Source organism: Cucurbita maxima, unplaced genomic scaffold (genome assembly GCF_002738345.1).
Source record: "Cucurbita maxima cultivar Rimu unplaced genomic scaffold, Cmax_1.0 Cma_Scf00015, whole genome shotgun sequence".
NCBI lineage: Eukaryota > Viridiplantae > Streptophyta > Magnoliopsida > Cucurbitales > Cucurbitaceae > Cucurbita > Cucurbita maxima.
Genome location: NW_019272031.1, coordinates 2,605,379 through 2,620,919, shown reverse-complemented (window position 1 = coordinate 2,620,919; position 15,541 = coordinate 2,605,379). Strand labels below are relative to the sequence as shown.

Below are 15,541 nucleotides of genomic sequence, written 5' to 3'. Positions count from 1 at the left end.
ATGATATAAAATATTAAATTGAATATATAAATATTAAAGTTTCAACTAAAAACTTTTTTTTTCTTTTTTGTGGTTTGACAAATTTGCGTTTATAATTTAGCGATTAAGACTTTTATTTTATATTTTTACTTTATTATGTTCATATTTATTAAATTTTTATCTAATAAATTTTTTAGCTTTAAAAATATGGAATATATTTTAAAATTTTCAATGGGTCAAATAAATATCTAATTAACAAAATTAAATTTGATGTTAAATATAAATTTTTATTTTTAGCTTAAGATATCTTTCAAACTTTTAATTTTTTTTAATAGTTTCAAAATATTTTAGTTATTAATAGAGTGAATAAATATAATTTTTTTAAATAAATAAAAAAAAAAGTTACAACTTTTTTGTTATTACTCTCCTAATAAAAGAAAACCTAATAAATTAACTTTTTAAATTTATATTTATATTTATTATAACCCATATTTAAAAGTTAAAAAAATTAGAAACATACATCAAAACAGGTCAATCACAATCTATTCAGAAACATATTACAAAACAAGTCGATCACAATCTATTCAGAAACATAATATCACTCCAAGTCGAACAACATATCTCACTTAATATCATTCTAAGTCAAACATATCTCACTCATTGTTAAAATAAACGTCGGTTCTAAAGTTTTACGTAAAAACATTAAGTTTAATATAAAACATGCACTTACAACTTAACTAATCCGAGTATAGCTCGGCTATCTAAAGTATATATCTATGACTAAGAAGCCCGAGCTTTCAATCCCCCCTATTCCCACAATTCTAACCCACTCGACCAGTACGACCTCAAAATGATCGTTCCATTGATTTTTGTAATCTAACATATGTGAATGTAACAAGGTTTCAAACTATTTGTTTTTCTGTTTTTAGAAGCATTATCAAACAAACATACAGAACAATTCTACACTTTCCTTATATCACCTCAGTTATGTACATGTGATTAATGGAACATCTAAATCCAGAAAAGGAAGGATTTGAAGCATATATTCCTATGACTCATATTTGAAGAATGTGATTGAGTAGGAAGCATTTAGACTCACAGATGAGGCTTGAAGCTGGGAAGAGCAGCGCGTTTGAACGTAGCTGAAACGCCTCGAGCTGTTGAAGATGAACCAAATTATGAACTTGTTGCCTCTAAAAATCAGATCAAACACATTCAAAAGACTAATATGTTTGTACTCACAGTTGAAATAAAATAGAGTGGATATCTACAACAAAACTCCCATGTCTTCTTGGGCAATCGAAACGATCTGCTGCTTAAATACCGATCAACGTCGTCCTTTTCGGAATTTTGAGGGAGCTTTGTTCTTATTTGGTACATATGCAAATTGACTCAAGTCCATTGCAGTAGCAGACCTTCAGTGGAATTGGGAAACAAGTTCAAGATTATGAATCTGGTGACACATAAAATGTTCCTGATAGGATAGATGTTTTACCTATTGATGCTGTTCGGAACATCTCTCAAAGGAGCTCGGAGACCACTAGCTCGAGACCCCGAAGAGAATCGAAATGACGATATTACCGAAACGAATCGTTCCATTGATTTTTCTGCTATGTCAGAGTAATGACTCAAGTGAGAAATGTTGGATCCAAACTTCCCTTCAGATTCTGTCTCCAATACAGTTTCATCTAGTTCATGAGCAAAGTCACTTAAACTTCAGCAAAACAACAAAACAATAACGAACTAAAATGTGATATCTCACGTTGGTTGGGGAGGAGAGCGAAACACCCTTTATAAGGGTGTGGAAACCTTTCTCTAGCAGACGCGTTTTAAAGCCTTGAGGGAAAGCCCGAAACAAAAATCCCAAAGAGGATAATATCTAATAGTGGTGGGCTTGGACCGTTGCATAAAAGTAGTGCAAGAAGCTTTTATTAGAAACTTACCATGATCAGGCTGCAATGTATCCTTACACAAATGCTTAGTTTTCACATTGTCCTGAATAAAATGATATCAAAATTAGAAAGTAGGCCAATTTTTAATAGAAGAGTTGCATAAAAGTACATACCACTTGAATTTCTTCATTTGGGGAGGCTTTTCTTTTCTTGATTGAACTGTCACAAGAATTACTAGTAAAAGAAGCAACCACGGGAGTGGCTATCTGTTCTTCATTGCATTCAGGCTTATGCTTAAAGTAAGAACTCCTTACAATGACCCTTTTGTTCTCTTTTCTCACTTTTTCTCCCGTTGTTTCAGGAAGATTCTCACTATCAGGTCCCTTATGAAGCGTTATACAAGGCTTATGAATTGGTTGAGTGTGTTGCTGCAGTAAAATATGCTCTGTGTCTTCCATTCATGAACAGAAATTAGTGTATAACCAAGTCAAAAGTGTTCTTCAGAACTGAGAGATATACATACCCTTACCAGGAAACCCATCTGCATTATCATTTCTTATCTGATAAATTCAAAAAAAATGAAGAACAAGAAGAAAAATATCAAGATAGTTTCAACAGATAAGCATGGTTCATATGATATTTGACAGAATCAAAGTCAGTTTCTTACAGGATGAGTAGAAGCTGGCGGCGGCTCCTCAGCACTAATTGAGGAGCCATCCCTGAAGGTTGAGTGATTAGCTGATTGTTTTGGGGCCCTGAACTTTCTCTTGGCATCAAGAGAGGCAAAACCTTTTGATGTTAAGAAGCACTTGACAATCTCACTCAGTCATATAACTTTCTTTCAAAACTTTAAAACTAAAACTTTTTTATGGCATTCATTTGGTCAATGATACTGTTTCTTCCTGAAAATTTTAAAAATGCAAACATATTGTGATATCCCACATTGGTTGGAGAGGAGAACGAAACACTCTTTATAAGGGTGTGGAAATCTTTCTCTAGCAGACGCGTTTTAAATATGAACATAGCGTACATCAGCTAAATGCAGTGCTCAAAACAAAAAATCCCCAAAATTCATGAAAACGATACAATAAAATAGGAACAGATCATCCACCCAATTCTATCCTGCAAGGATCATCTCATATATGATTATTATTTGTTATCTCTGCCTATGGCATGATGAAGCATAATATTTGAAGCTAGATTTAAGCAAATGCAACAAGAATAAGAATAATGGATATCAAATATCCGAGGATACAAAAGTATTTCGTCAGGACATTCTTCTGCACAGGTAAATCCAACTTTTTCTTCACACTCTCAGCGTTAAATTCTTTTAGTTTGTAAGGTTTTTCATGAACGACTCCGGTAATGATATTCTGCTCCTGTTCATGTAAAGAAAGCAAAGAAATAAGTATTACAACATAATAAACTTAAGTACTGAATCTTATTCGTCAGTGTCCCCCAACTCTGACAATCTCATGGGGATAAGAGGAAGATGGGACTTTTAGGTTACATAATATAGGATTCAGAAGATATAAGTGTAACTCTCACTTAAAGCACTAACATTATTTTCATTCCTATTTTATTACTGTTGTTCAATCATTTATATCATAGAGCACATTAAGGTCGTTGGGCAAGTGAATTCATTTATGCAGATGATTACCATTTGCTTTAGATTTGCGTGGCACCCGCATGTCATATGACTAAAAATAATGTGAGATCTCACTTTGGTTGGGGAGGAGAATGAAGCATTCTTTACAAGGGTGTGGAAACCTCTTCCTAGCAAACGCGTTTTAAAAACCTTGAAGAGAACCCCAAAAGGGAAAGTTCAAAGAGGATATCTGCTAGCAATGAGCTTGAACTGTTACAAATGGTATCAAAGTCAGACACCGGGCGGTGCGCCAGTGAGGATATTAAGCCCCAAAGGGGGGGCGGATTGTGAGATCCCACATCGATTGGAGAGAGAAACGAGTGCTAACGAGGACGCTGGTTCCCGAAGGGGGTGGATTGTGATATCCCACATCAGTTGGGAATGAGAACAAAACAATCTTTATAAGGGTGTAGAAAGCTCTCCCTAGCAGACGCGTTTTAAAAACCTTGAGGGGAAGCCTGAAAGAGAAAGCCCAAAGTGAACAATATCTGCTAGCAGTGGGTTTGGACTAAACAAATGGTATTAGAACCATACATCGGGCCAACGAGGTCGTTGAGCCCCAAATGGGGGTGGATTGTGAGATCCTACATCGATTGGAAAGAGGAACGAGTGCCAGTGAGGACGCTGGGCCCCGAAGGGGGGTGGATTGTGAGAACCCACATCGGTTGGGAAGGAGAATGAAACATTCTTTATAAAGGTATGGAAACCTCTTTCTAGTAGACGCATTTTAAAAACCTTAAAGGGAAGTCCAAAAGAGAAAGCCCAAAGAGGACAATATCGTTTAGAAGTGGGCTTGGAATATTACAAAAAAAAAAAAAAAAAAAAAAAAAAAAAAAAAAAAAAAAAAAAAAAAAAAAAAAAAAAAAAAAAATCCTAAAATTGGACATCCTATTGCTGATTAACTATCTAATTTCATCAAATTCATTGCCTTTATTAGTTGAACAATATTAAAATTATAGACTTGTTTAGGAATTATTGCATGCAATGTTCAAGTGTTCAGAAAAATAGATGATGTACCTGGAATGGTAAGTTTGTACATGGATCGATATCACCCTCGGCTATACCTTTCGCTATATGTTGCGGTATCGACGTATTATATGTTAAGTTACTGCTCCTGGTCATTTAAAGAAGAATATAGTACTAAAAATATACAACAAACAGGAATGAAGTCCAAAGAAAAGGATATGGGCCCAAGAAGTCCAAGTCATCTCCTATATTGTGGGATATTGGAGAGAGATGTACAATATCTTCAGTGATAGGGTCGTAAACCCTTTGATGCTGAAAAGTCATTATGGCTTTCTTGAATGATTCTTCATAAAGAGGAGGAACTGAAACTGTGCTGTACTTCAAGTGTCTAATCACCTAAACAAAGTCACAAAGTCACAAAGTCACTATTTTCTACACAAAACATATCTTATTCTAAAAAAGATAAAAACATTCATTTGAAACACAAACTCACCTTGTCATAACTCATCAATTTCTTGATAAGTGCATGAGCCCTTTTGAGTCCCATTCCTGGCAATGACTGCAAATAATCACAACCACTCAAAATGCACATCTCAAGAAGCATCTGTTTTGTAAATCCAGCAAAGTTCAAGTCCTTGTTCTTTGATAACATGTCGTATCGAAACTCGACTGCTTGTCCGAATTTGTCCATTTTAAAGATAATCTGATTGTACAGGAGCAGAGCAACAAAAAAAAAATCATTAAGAATTCTCCATGACATATGAAGTTGAAGCTAGATTACACCATCAAAACGTTATGAACCACGACTCTCCACAATGTTATGATATTGTCCACTTTGAGCATAAACTCTATGGCTTTGGTTTTGGTTTCCCAAAAGGCCTCATACCAATGGAAATGTATTCCTTACTTATAAACTCATGATCATTCCCTAAATTAGCCAATGCGGGACTCCTTCCCAACAATCCTCAACAATGCTCAACAATCCTCCCCTTGAACAAAGTACACTATAGAACCTCTCCTGAGGCCTATGGTGCCCTCGAACAGTCTCCCCTTAATCAAGGCTCGACTCATTCTCTGGAGTCCTTGGAGTCCTCAAACAAAGTACGCCTTTTGTTCGGCACTTGAGTCACTTTTTACTACACCTTCGAGGCTCACACTTTTTGTTCGACATTTGAGGATTCTATTGACATGGCTAAGTTAAGAGCATGGCTCTGATACCATGTTATGAACCACAACTCTCCACAATGGTATGATATTTGTCCACTTTGAGTATAAACTCTTATGACTTTGCTTTGGACTTCCTCAAAAGGCATCATACCAATGAAAATATATTCCTTACTTATAAATCCATGATCATTCCCTAAGTTAGCTAATGTGGAACTCCCTCCCAACAATCCTAAACACAAAATGGATGGGAAAATGAAAAGAATTCAAGAATGACTTCCTGTATAGCTTACCCTTGGACAGCCAAAGGGTATTAGATCAGAGTCCTCAGTAAGAACAGCATCAACCTGATTGCTGATGGCCAAGAAGGTCATCTGAGCATCTGCCTCATAAGGTGCCACAACATACGATATATTCTCCCGCTTCAACACCTTTAGAATGAATTCATGGTCAAATCCATCGTAACATTCTCAAAAAATTTAACAAATTAACGTAACAGTAATGAAAAAACTATTACTTGAATCAGTTCATAGGCTATCATAGGTGTTATATCAACGGCCTTCTGGTAACACTCATAGGCAGCAGCAGAATTTCCATTCGTCTCATGTTCCATTGCTCGTGCAAGATTTTCTTTTCTCGTCCTGTGGTGAAAAGTGAGTTTCTTCAGATGAAGAATGCCTTTAAAAGCATGGAAACCATGAATTATAAACAAAGTGGGGAAACCAAAAATAAGAAGAATTGTAACCCTTTAGTATCCTCTTCACGTATTGATGTTTTATTGTTTAAATAAGCTCAACTTTGGAGATATCAATATAGGGAAACACCCAACAAAATTGATACCCAAAGAATACATATAAGAACTTAAATGAAAGTGAAACAGCAGGTGAGTTGATGCTCGCCATACCTTGCACGCTTGATTTCTTGTTCACTCTTCATTGGAAGAAGGCCTCCATCAAAGACAAGAACGGGTTTTACTCCATAGTGCCGTAGTAGATTTATTCTATGCATACAGTAATCAATGTGCCTATAAAACCAAATGGCATATAGTTATGAGTTTCGACAATGCTGCTAAGAAAACTACTTTCTTCGTCTCTTTCTTTTCTATTGTTTTTCAATTTACGTATTTCACCCAAAAAAAAAAAGCCTATTTTCATATCCCCTGCCATTGGATCAAAGAAACTGCAGAAATCGAAAAACAAAATTGCACCCAGCAAGCTCTTCGATGCTCTGAGTCAAGTATCACGTTCTAAAGCCAAGCCATGGCGCAGGATTGTGTTTTCTGCCATATTGTTCATTTGATTCTTGGAAATCGAGTTTGAATCATTCAAACATTGCCTTTCAATATTAAACTCAGAGCATCAACAAGTGCCATTTGATGACTAAATTCAAAGTAAACAGCAGATTACAAACCTATTAATATCAAACTATTATGGGCCGAAGGGAAATTTCACGAACTGGGTATTCGAGATATTGGGTATAGATGCAAGTAAAGTAGCTAATACATGAACAGAAGTCGAAAGCAATATGCGATTTTTGAATCCAGAAGAGAGTATAGAGAATGGAGATACTTGGAGGTGGGAAGGGCATTGCAGAGGTCTTTGCTGCAGGAGAAAGCGCCTTTGTGGAGCCAAGAATAGGTATCGATCGCGACAGAAGAACCCTCCAAATCCTTGATGTGGATCGGCACCATTATCGACTTCAGTAGCGGCAACAGCCCCTGAATCCCCATTGCTCTTTTGGGTGCTTAGCTCTGATGGTGGAGATGAGATTGATGAGGTTATCTCAAGGAGGGAGAGAGGCAAATGGCGGGAAATTTTCATACCTCTAAACCGCTCACTCGTTTTTTCCACACCATGTTTTCGTAGGTTCCAAAATTTTGGGGAAAAAATTAAAAAGCTTAAATAAAAAAAAATATATTTACAAATACATGAATACCCTAACTTTCTTAATACATTAAAATTTTGTTTGAATGAATCCAAATATTTTGTCCCATGAATCCAAAATCGAACTGAATTTCAAAAAAAATGAACCCAATGCAATCCAAACTGCTAATCCAACCCTAAACTCACCTACCCAATGCAACCCAAACTACTAATCCAACCCTAAATTCACATCCTATAATTAGGGTTGGGTTGATTCATGTTGACTCCAACCCTAAACTCACCTACCCAATACAACATAAAACTCTTACCCAATACAACCCAAACGGCTAATCCAATCCTAAACTCACCTACTCACACCAACTCAAACTGCTAATTCAACCCTAAATTCATTTCTTGGGTCAATCCAAGTTGTGGCGTTGAATATATACCCTTAATAAATGTCCTTATCATTGGAGATTAGATGAAAGACTTCTAAATTTTGTTTCAATGATCTATCTTAACTTTCCAAAATTTCAAAATAATGATAGTTTAAAAGTAAACTTTGAATAGAAAATATTAGACTTCATTTCTACCAACTACCATAAATATGATCATATTATCAATCGACTTCGTTTTTACCAACTACCATAAATATGATCATATTATCAATCTTAAAAGTAACTTACAATTCCATTTATGCTTTCAAATATTTCAAAAAAAAAATAGATTGACTTCAATGTTATGTTATTTCGTATAATTTATCACCGAGGTCATAAGTTCAATAAAAAGAAACGAATATCGATTCGGATCAAACTAAAACATCATTTGATTGTAGAGGAGCATCATCCTGTTCCATATCTCATGCTAGAACTGTCAAGTACAGAACAAGAATCTGAGATCAGGTGCTTGTAATGTGCAGCAATGGCGATTCCAACACAAAAATTCCAAATCAAATCGGCACAAAACATTGTTCAACACTAGGTGGTGTGTTTGCTTGAGGGGGAGGGGTTGAAACTAAAGAAAGAAGAAGCCACAACTCAAACTAATATTAACATGCTGATGCAGAGCATGCTTTGCACGTTTAGGACAGACGAGTATCCTCCTGCCATACCCGATCATACTGTATACCGGCTCTTCGCATGTCTGTCGAGTTTCTTTGCATCGTCCTGAACAAGAAACAACATGATATCAGAAACACGAACCAAAAGATTGGAGTTCTAACCACAAGAAATGCAAATGAAACCTATGTGGCAGCATACATACATGGAATATAAAGCCAATGCTGTCATTGTAATCAAGGAACTCCTTCCACTGCTTTCCAATGCTTGCCTAACCAGAAAAAAGAGAACGGGATGCAGAGACATTAACTGATGAACGAACAGAATCCGAACGGTAAACAATTTCCACCATTGAACATGAGTAAAATTATTGTTCATAAATGAAGTTCATTGCGTGTGCCAGAACAGAGTATTGTATTGATGAAAATCTAGTGGGCCGTATATATAAAACTATTGGTCTAGTGGCTATTACCTGCGCAGCTTCATTGGAAGCATTCTTTGTCCAAATCGATATTTTATCCTGCCCAGATCTGACATTAACAACTGCTCCACAAATTTCGTCGCCACAATCAAACTGTTCTCCGATCATAGCAAGCAGCTGGATGGAAGTAACTGATTGTTAGAGATAAAAGACTAGTGTCTCAAATATTTTGCTCGTGTCAAATTGTATGTGCAGTTCATAGTACCGTGTACAGCCAGCCATTATCGGATTTGCCCCTTGAAAAGTTAACAGTCCATTTCCCTCCATTCGCACAAACAGGATCCTCCCATTTTGGCTCAATGTGATGTTTAAAGCAGTACAAATCTGCTCTCAATGCCAATTTACTTGGATGATGAATATTGTTGTAAACACTAAAAAAATGAGGGAAACAAACATGAACAAATAGGTCAACCAATCTGAGGGAAAGTGAAAACAAAAAGACAATAGAGACATAAGTTAACAACCAATTAAATACAAAAGATGTAGTACTTGCAAGTAGAAACTTTTGTCAATGTCTTCGTGAAGCAACCATTTATAATTATAAGTAACGAACGGACCCGGAAACTAACATTACATTCACAAACAAAAGAAGGATTGTCAACAATATAAAAGCAAACGGAATAAGCATCTAGACAGAAACGTTTCAGAAGCAAACCACGTATGCAAATGCTTCACCAACTTTCTATTATGTTAAAAAGATTCTCCTTTTTTTTTGGAAATCAGTAAGTTTACGGGTCAGCTTATATGCATCTTCGACTATTCTCATGAGACAACAGTAGGACGTCAAATCCAAGTGAGTGATCACTCATAACATGGGTCCTAATTTAACCCACGGTACTTTATTCAAAAAGTATAATTTACGAAGACAAAAACTCTGGTAATCAGAGAACACCACAAAACAGAACGAACAAGAAGGAAGGAGGCAAAGATGGTAAGCTAAAAAAGTAACCATAGCTGCAAAACAAGAAAGGAAAACAACTTGAAAATTGTTACATCAAATGAACATCCAAACTCGTCGAAATTTAAGTTGCTGAAATAAATCGCCAAGGGATAATAAAGTCCAGATGAATTGGCAGAAGCGGCTGTTTATATAAATTCAAAGCAATTTTCTAACACCATAGTTGGTAAAATTGAAGTATATCTTACTCCTGTCTGATTCTTAGGTCTACACACCAGGATATAGTCGAAGTATTTCAGACTAAATCTGAGAAAATTCACAAAGACTATGTATATGAACGTAAAAAGTGAAGTGTTCAACAGAACTCCCAAATAAAACCCTAAGAGGGTCTGGAAATACACACAAGAACAGGACAACGCAGAAAGCAGAAACATCGCAGCATAGATTTTAGACCTTTAATTCCAAGCACATATCAAGAACATTAGCCCATAAACTCGATTCCTTCATTACACGCGACAAGAATATTTTTCTTTCACATTTTCTCCATCAATAAGCCCCTTCTCTACAGCCCTCGCAATCACAATCCCTTCTTTGTCTCAGTGTTCTTCGAATTAAATAGAACAAGACCAAGGTAACTAAACCACTACAAAACATGGAAGAAATTTCAATTTCTTAAAGCTACATCGAATGGTATTCACCTGAAGTCTCCTAAAATTTCCCACAAAAAGAAAAAAAAAAAACGAACCAAGAAACACCAAAAACATAACCGAAAGCAAGAGATAAAACACATCAAAAGAAACTCTACCTCCAAAACTCCTCAACAGTAGAGAAGGTATAAATCGGTCGGATAGACGCACCCCATGTGGCCTGTTTAGATTTGGCAGAAGGGTTATCGAACCAGAAGGTCCAAGAGTGCTCCAATGGGTGAGGCTGGTGCACTATCGCCGCCGATAAATTGGACGCGTCGAGGTCGTCGGCGCCGACGATCTCTCCTTCCTCAAGTTCCTCATCTTCCTCAGCACCTCGTCCCCTAGGGTTTTGATTTCCAATGGAATTGGAGAGATCTTCCGCCGATGGAGCCTTGATCGTCTCTTCGACTACCATTTTTCTTTCACTAATTCGTTGTGGGATTAAGCGAATCAGAGAAATGTAATCAATGGAAGGGAACCGATGGGAAGAAGAATGGCACCGCCCTCGTATTTTCTGTTGGGCGTTTCAGTCTGCTATTCATGGCTTGGGCTTGGGCTTGGGCTTGGTCTTGGGCTTGGGCTTGGTCTTGGGCTTGGGCTTGGTCTTGGGCTTGGTCTTGGGCCTTCCATACACAACAATATTAAAAAAAACATTAATATTTATTATTTTATAATTTTATAATTTTTAAAGTCACTTTTTTTCTTCTTCTTCACCTTGTACTTTTATAATATTTATTTTAGTCCTTATATTTTATAAAAAGGGACCATTTTAACCCTTAAATAGAAAATAATAAATAATTAAGTTAAAACTAGAATTTCAAAACTATATACGTGTTAATATTGCAATATTTCTTAAATTTCAAGGTTAAAATGGTAATAATGATCTAAATTTAAAGTAATGAAACTGAAAGCTTCTATAAAATTTGACAGTCATAAAAATTAGAGATCAAAATTGATTAATAAATACTTCCGTTCGAGTCATGAACTCACAAACACAAGTTTCATGCTAAGTTAATAAGGTAGCTAAAACGAGTGATCCCATTTAAATCGAAGCTCAAAATGTCAATGAATATACTCGGTTTCATAGATGATGCACCTCATCGAATGCTTAATAAACTCAAAACTCTTTAAGATCGTGTTGTGGACATAGAAGCTTTCTAACTAGACGAGCTTGCTCGATAGTAGAATCGTGATGCATTAGAACCATGATATACTCAATTTTTTAATATTTACCAAATCCATGCAATTTGAAAGGCAATGGACAGAGAAAAAGCTGAAAGATGAAGAGATGGAAATTGAAAATTGAATCTACTAACCAAATTGATTTGAAGAGATCAGATCAATTTACAAAATATCAATGTATTACATACACAACTATGCTCAGCGGACCAGTTGCTTCATTCCCTCTTCCCAACCTCAATGCACAAAATCCTACGGTGCCTTTCGAGTCGGGCAAATCCTTCACGAACAGCGATTTGAAGCTTCGTGAACCTTACGGCAGCTATGGCTTCCGTATCTCAACCTAGCACGGAACGGAACATAATGAATTTGAGGTTCATAAAAGAGGGAGGTTACAGAAACAGTTGATTGAGCATGGAGAGTAGTAATGGGGAAGAAGGCACTCCAGCTACTATTGCAGTTCACTATGCTAAGGAAAACAAGGAAAACAACGCACAAGTAAAGTGTAACCGCCTAAGCCTAAACCCAAGCCCACCGATAGCAGATATTGTCTTCTTTGGGCTTTTTCTTCCGAGCTTTCCCTCAAGGTTTTAAAACGTGTTTACTAGGGAGAAGATTCCACACCCTTATAAGAAATGCTTCGTTCTTCTCTCCAATTCACCCTCCTTGGGGGCCAGCATCCTCGCTGGCACACATTCTGGTGTCTGACTCTAATACCATTTATAAAAGCCCAAGCTCACCGCTAGCATATATTGTCTTTTTTGGATTTTCTCTTTCGGGCTTCTCCTCAAGACTTTGAAACACATTTGCTAGAAAGGGATTTCCACACTCTTATAAATAATTTTTTATTTCCCTCTCCAATTGACGTGAGATCTCACCTAAAGAATTCACAGTTAATTTTTTCAGTTTTGCTTGAAATATAAATACCTTGAAACCTATGTAAGACCTTAATAACGACTTTATCAGCAAACCATTTCAAAGAAGAACCAAAATAGTTCTTCTCAAGCTAAAAGTATTAAAAGCAAATATCAACCATTAGATAATCGCTCAAAACTTTTGAAATCAGCAGTGAGCTAATTCATCCGCAAGACAAGGGGACAAGAGATCATAAAAACACATTTTCGAACAATGACTCTCTCCAACAGAAGTATTTTAAGAAACGACCTCTTTTTGTTTTTGTTTTCACTCAAGGAGTGAACACAAAAGAACAACTATTTTAAGTGAATTCTATGGCTTTGATGGACAATGAAAATGTAACAATCCAAGCCTACCATTAGCAGATATTGTCCTCTTAGGGCTTTCCCTTTTAAGCTTCCCCTCAAGGTTCTAAAACACGTCTACTAGAGAGGTTTCCACACCCTTATAAGAAATGCTTAGTTCTCCTCTCCAACCAATGTAGGATCTCACAATCCACCCCTTGGGGAACCTGCGTCCTCGCTGGCACACTGCCCGGTGTTTGGCTTTGATACCACTTGTAACAGTCCAAGCCCACCACTGGCAAATATTGTCTTCTTTGGGCTTTTCCTCAAGGTTTTAAAACGTGTCTCTTACGGAGAAGTTTCCACACTCTTATAAGAAATGCTTCATTCCCTTCTCCAACCAACGTGGGATCTCCCGAAAAAAACTTATAGAAGATTCAAAATCATACTTTCAACTAATAAAGAGTTTAGAATGAACGAGTTTAATCCATGGTAGTCACCTATCTAGAATCTAATATCCCATAAGTTTTCTCAGCAATCAAAGGTCAAACACTCACAAATATCAACGACCAAAAGAAAATTATAGGTTCACCCAATGTAGAAAACAACACAACCTTATCCAAGAAACACATGGCTTAACAAGAAACAAGGAAAATTCACAGTGCACTCAAACACCTTTAGAAAGGAAGCCTCCAAGATTGACGACACTAAATGCAGACAACCAGACAAGACAATCCAGTAAAAGTTTCTTGTAACATTCCATTCAATAGACTATGTTAGCAATCCATAGTCTATTCCCAAACAATCTAAGGTGGATAAACTTATCCCAATTCCCAAACAATCACATAGCCATCTGTTAGCAATCCATATTCCTCTCAAAGACAAACATAAAAGAAATCATCATATAACCAGAAACCAGTAGATAGGCATAAATCACAAGACATACAACAGTTACATAGTCATACACAAAAATGTGTTCGTAGTAGTTCGTACCCCACTGACATTTAATCAAACAGTTAAACCGCAAACAAAACAACTCAAAAATTACAAACAAATCCTCCAAAATCACCAAATCCCAGCTCTCAAACAAGAGGACATTGGTCGAAAAGCATGATAAATCCACACAATCTAAAGAAAAAAAAGATTGAATCAACTAAACTACCTTCGAGGCATAAACCGCCGCTTAGTAAACTCAAAAAAAGAGCAGGAAACTCCATGGCTGGACTGGATCTGAGCTTGGAAAAGACAGGACATGTTTTTGAACCCTAAATTTTACAGAGGGATTGGGTAGATTTTGGGGGGTTTAAGGAAAAATGGCGTTTGAACAATCAGCGGTGAGGGGACGAGAGTGGGGTTTGTTCCACCGCACGACTTCCCAGATAGAGCAACAGAGAGAGAGAGAGAGGGAAATGGCGTTGTTTTTTTGTTTAAAATGTTTTTCAACTTATCCGAGGTGGCTCTGTTTCGTCTGCTTTTGAAAACGAGTCCCCCGCCCTTTCCAAAACGCAGCGTTTTGACGTATCTTTCCCCACTCGCTCCAATTGCCAACGGCGTGTGAGTTGTTTGATGCAAGTGGCGCGTGGGCTGCACTTTCCAATCGACGTGGACGTAACTGTTATTATTATTATTATTATTATTATATTTTTTGTTATTTGCGTTAATAGCAAAATTAACCTGCTGGCGGCCGTTAATTGAATTAGGCCATAGAGAGAACTTTATTTTAAGGTAAGTGTTTTCTCATATATGGAGACAAAGGCTACATTCTTTGTCTAATTCTTGTCGGGTCCCAATTATTTATTTATTTATTTATTCATTGTTGTTGTTATAAATAAGTCGTTGAAAACAATGTTATAACATTTAACTCTGTCTAGGATTCGAAATCCAGATTTGGGAGCCATTGGTTCGACATTTGATAGCCTTGAAATTCCTGCATCTCTTATGACATGATCAATGGTCCTGACATTCTAGTATCTCTTATGACATGGTCGATGGTCCCAACATTCCCTTGCATCTCCTACGACATGGTCGATGGCCCCGACATTCCCTTGCATCCCCTACGACATGGTCGATGACCCCGACATTCCCTTGCATCCCCTACGACATGGTCGATGGCTCCGACATTCCCTTGCATCCCCTACGACATGGTCGATGGCCCCGACATTCCTTACATTCCCTACAACATGATCGATGACCCCGACATTCCTACATCCCCTATGACATCCTTTAGAGAAATGCATGTTGCACATATTGTAATGGATTCCAAATGGTACACAATGAAATTTCTATTGGAAGTTGTATTTTGTACTCTCAAAAGGAAAGAAGTTTACATAGTATCACCATAGTATCACCAAAGAACGTTATACGAACATTCAACTTTATAAGTGATTAAATTACGATAGAAATTGTAGATTGAGTTCGCCAAAAACTGATTGTATTGTTTTTTTTTTTTTCCTGATATATATGATCGATTTCATTTGTTAGTGTGAAGAAAAAGAAAGAAAAATGCTTCAAACCTAAAGATGTCTC

At 36.7% G+C, this 15,541-nt stretch overlaps 2 protein-coding genes and 1 long non-coding RNA gene across 6 annotated transcripts; all 3 read right to left on the bottom strand.

Moving 5' to 3' along the window:
• Positions 1 to 824: 824 nt before the first annotated feature.
• On the bottom strand, positions 825 to 7,505 carry LOC111490394 (exonuclease 1). 4 transcript variants are annotated; one of them, XM_023138994.1, is made up of 15 exons: positions 7,218 to 7,505; positions 6,554 to 6,673; positions 6,167 to 6,290; positions 5,943 to 6,080; positions 4,979 to 5,188; positions 4,706 to 4,881; positions 4,537 to 4,609; positions 3,127 to 3,250; positions 2,539 to 2,660; positions 2,395 to 2,431; positions 2,045 to 2,322; positions 1,923 to 1,974; positions 1,475 to 1,667; positions 1,222 to 1,394; positions 825 to 1,172 (listed from the first exon to the last, which is right to left on the bottom strand). In XM_023138994.1, the coding sequence occupies exons 1-14, from the start codon at positions 7,376 to 7,378 to the stop codon at positions 1,307 to 1,309; spliced, it is 1,896 nt and encodes a 631-aa protein (XP_022994762.1). In that variant the 5' UTR covers positions 7,379 to 7,505; the 3' UTR covers positions 825 to 1,172; positions 1,222 to 1,306. The 4 variants fall into 4 exon arrangements, with proteins under 4 accessions (XP_022994762.1, XP_022994763.1, XP_022994764.1 ...); XM_023138995.1 differs by having other exon boundaries at positions 825 to 1,136; XM_023138996.1 differs by having other exon boundaries at positions 2,401 to 2,431; positions 7,218 to 7,504.
• An 807-nt stretch (positions 7,506 to 8,312) lies between these two features.
• LOC111490469 (eukaryotic translation initiation factor 4E-1-like) lies at positions 8,313 to 11,149 on the bottom strand. Its single transcript, XM_023139108.1, has 5 exons — positions 10,754 to 11,149; positions 9,256 to 9,421; positions 9,042 to 9,167; positions 8,775 to 8,840; positions 8,313 to 8,677 (listed from the first exon to the last, which is right to left on the bottom strand). The coding sequence occupies exons 1-5, from the start codon at positions 11,050 to 11,052 to the stop codon at positions 8,627 to 8,629; spliced, it is 708 nt and encodes a 235-aa protein (XP_022994876.1). The 5' UTR covers positions 11,053 to 11,149; the 3' UTR covers positions 8,313 to 8,626.
• Positions 11,150 to 11,839: 690 nt separating this feature from the next.
• LOC111490514 lies at positions 11,840 to 14,417 on the bottom strand. Its single transcript, XR_002719568.1, has 2 exons — positions 14,178 to 14,417; positions 11,840 to 12,159 (listed from the first exon to the last, which is right to left on the bottom strand). It is a non-coding gene; the product is annotated as an uncharacterized LOC111490514 (long non-coding RNA).
• Between the last annotated feature and the right edge of the window lie 1,124 nt (positions 14,418 to 15,541).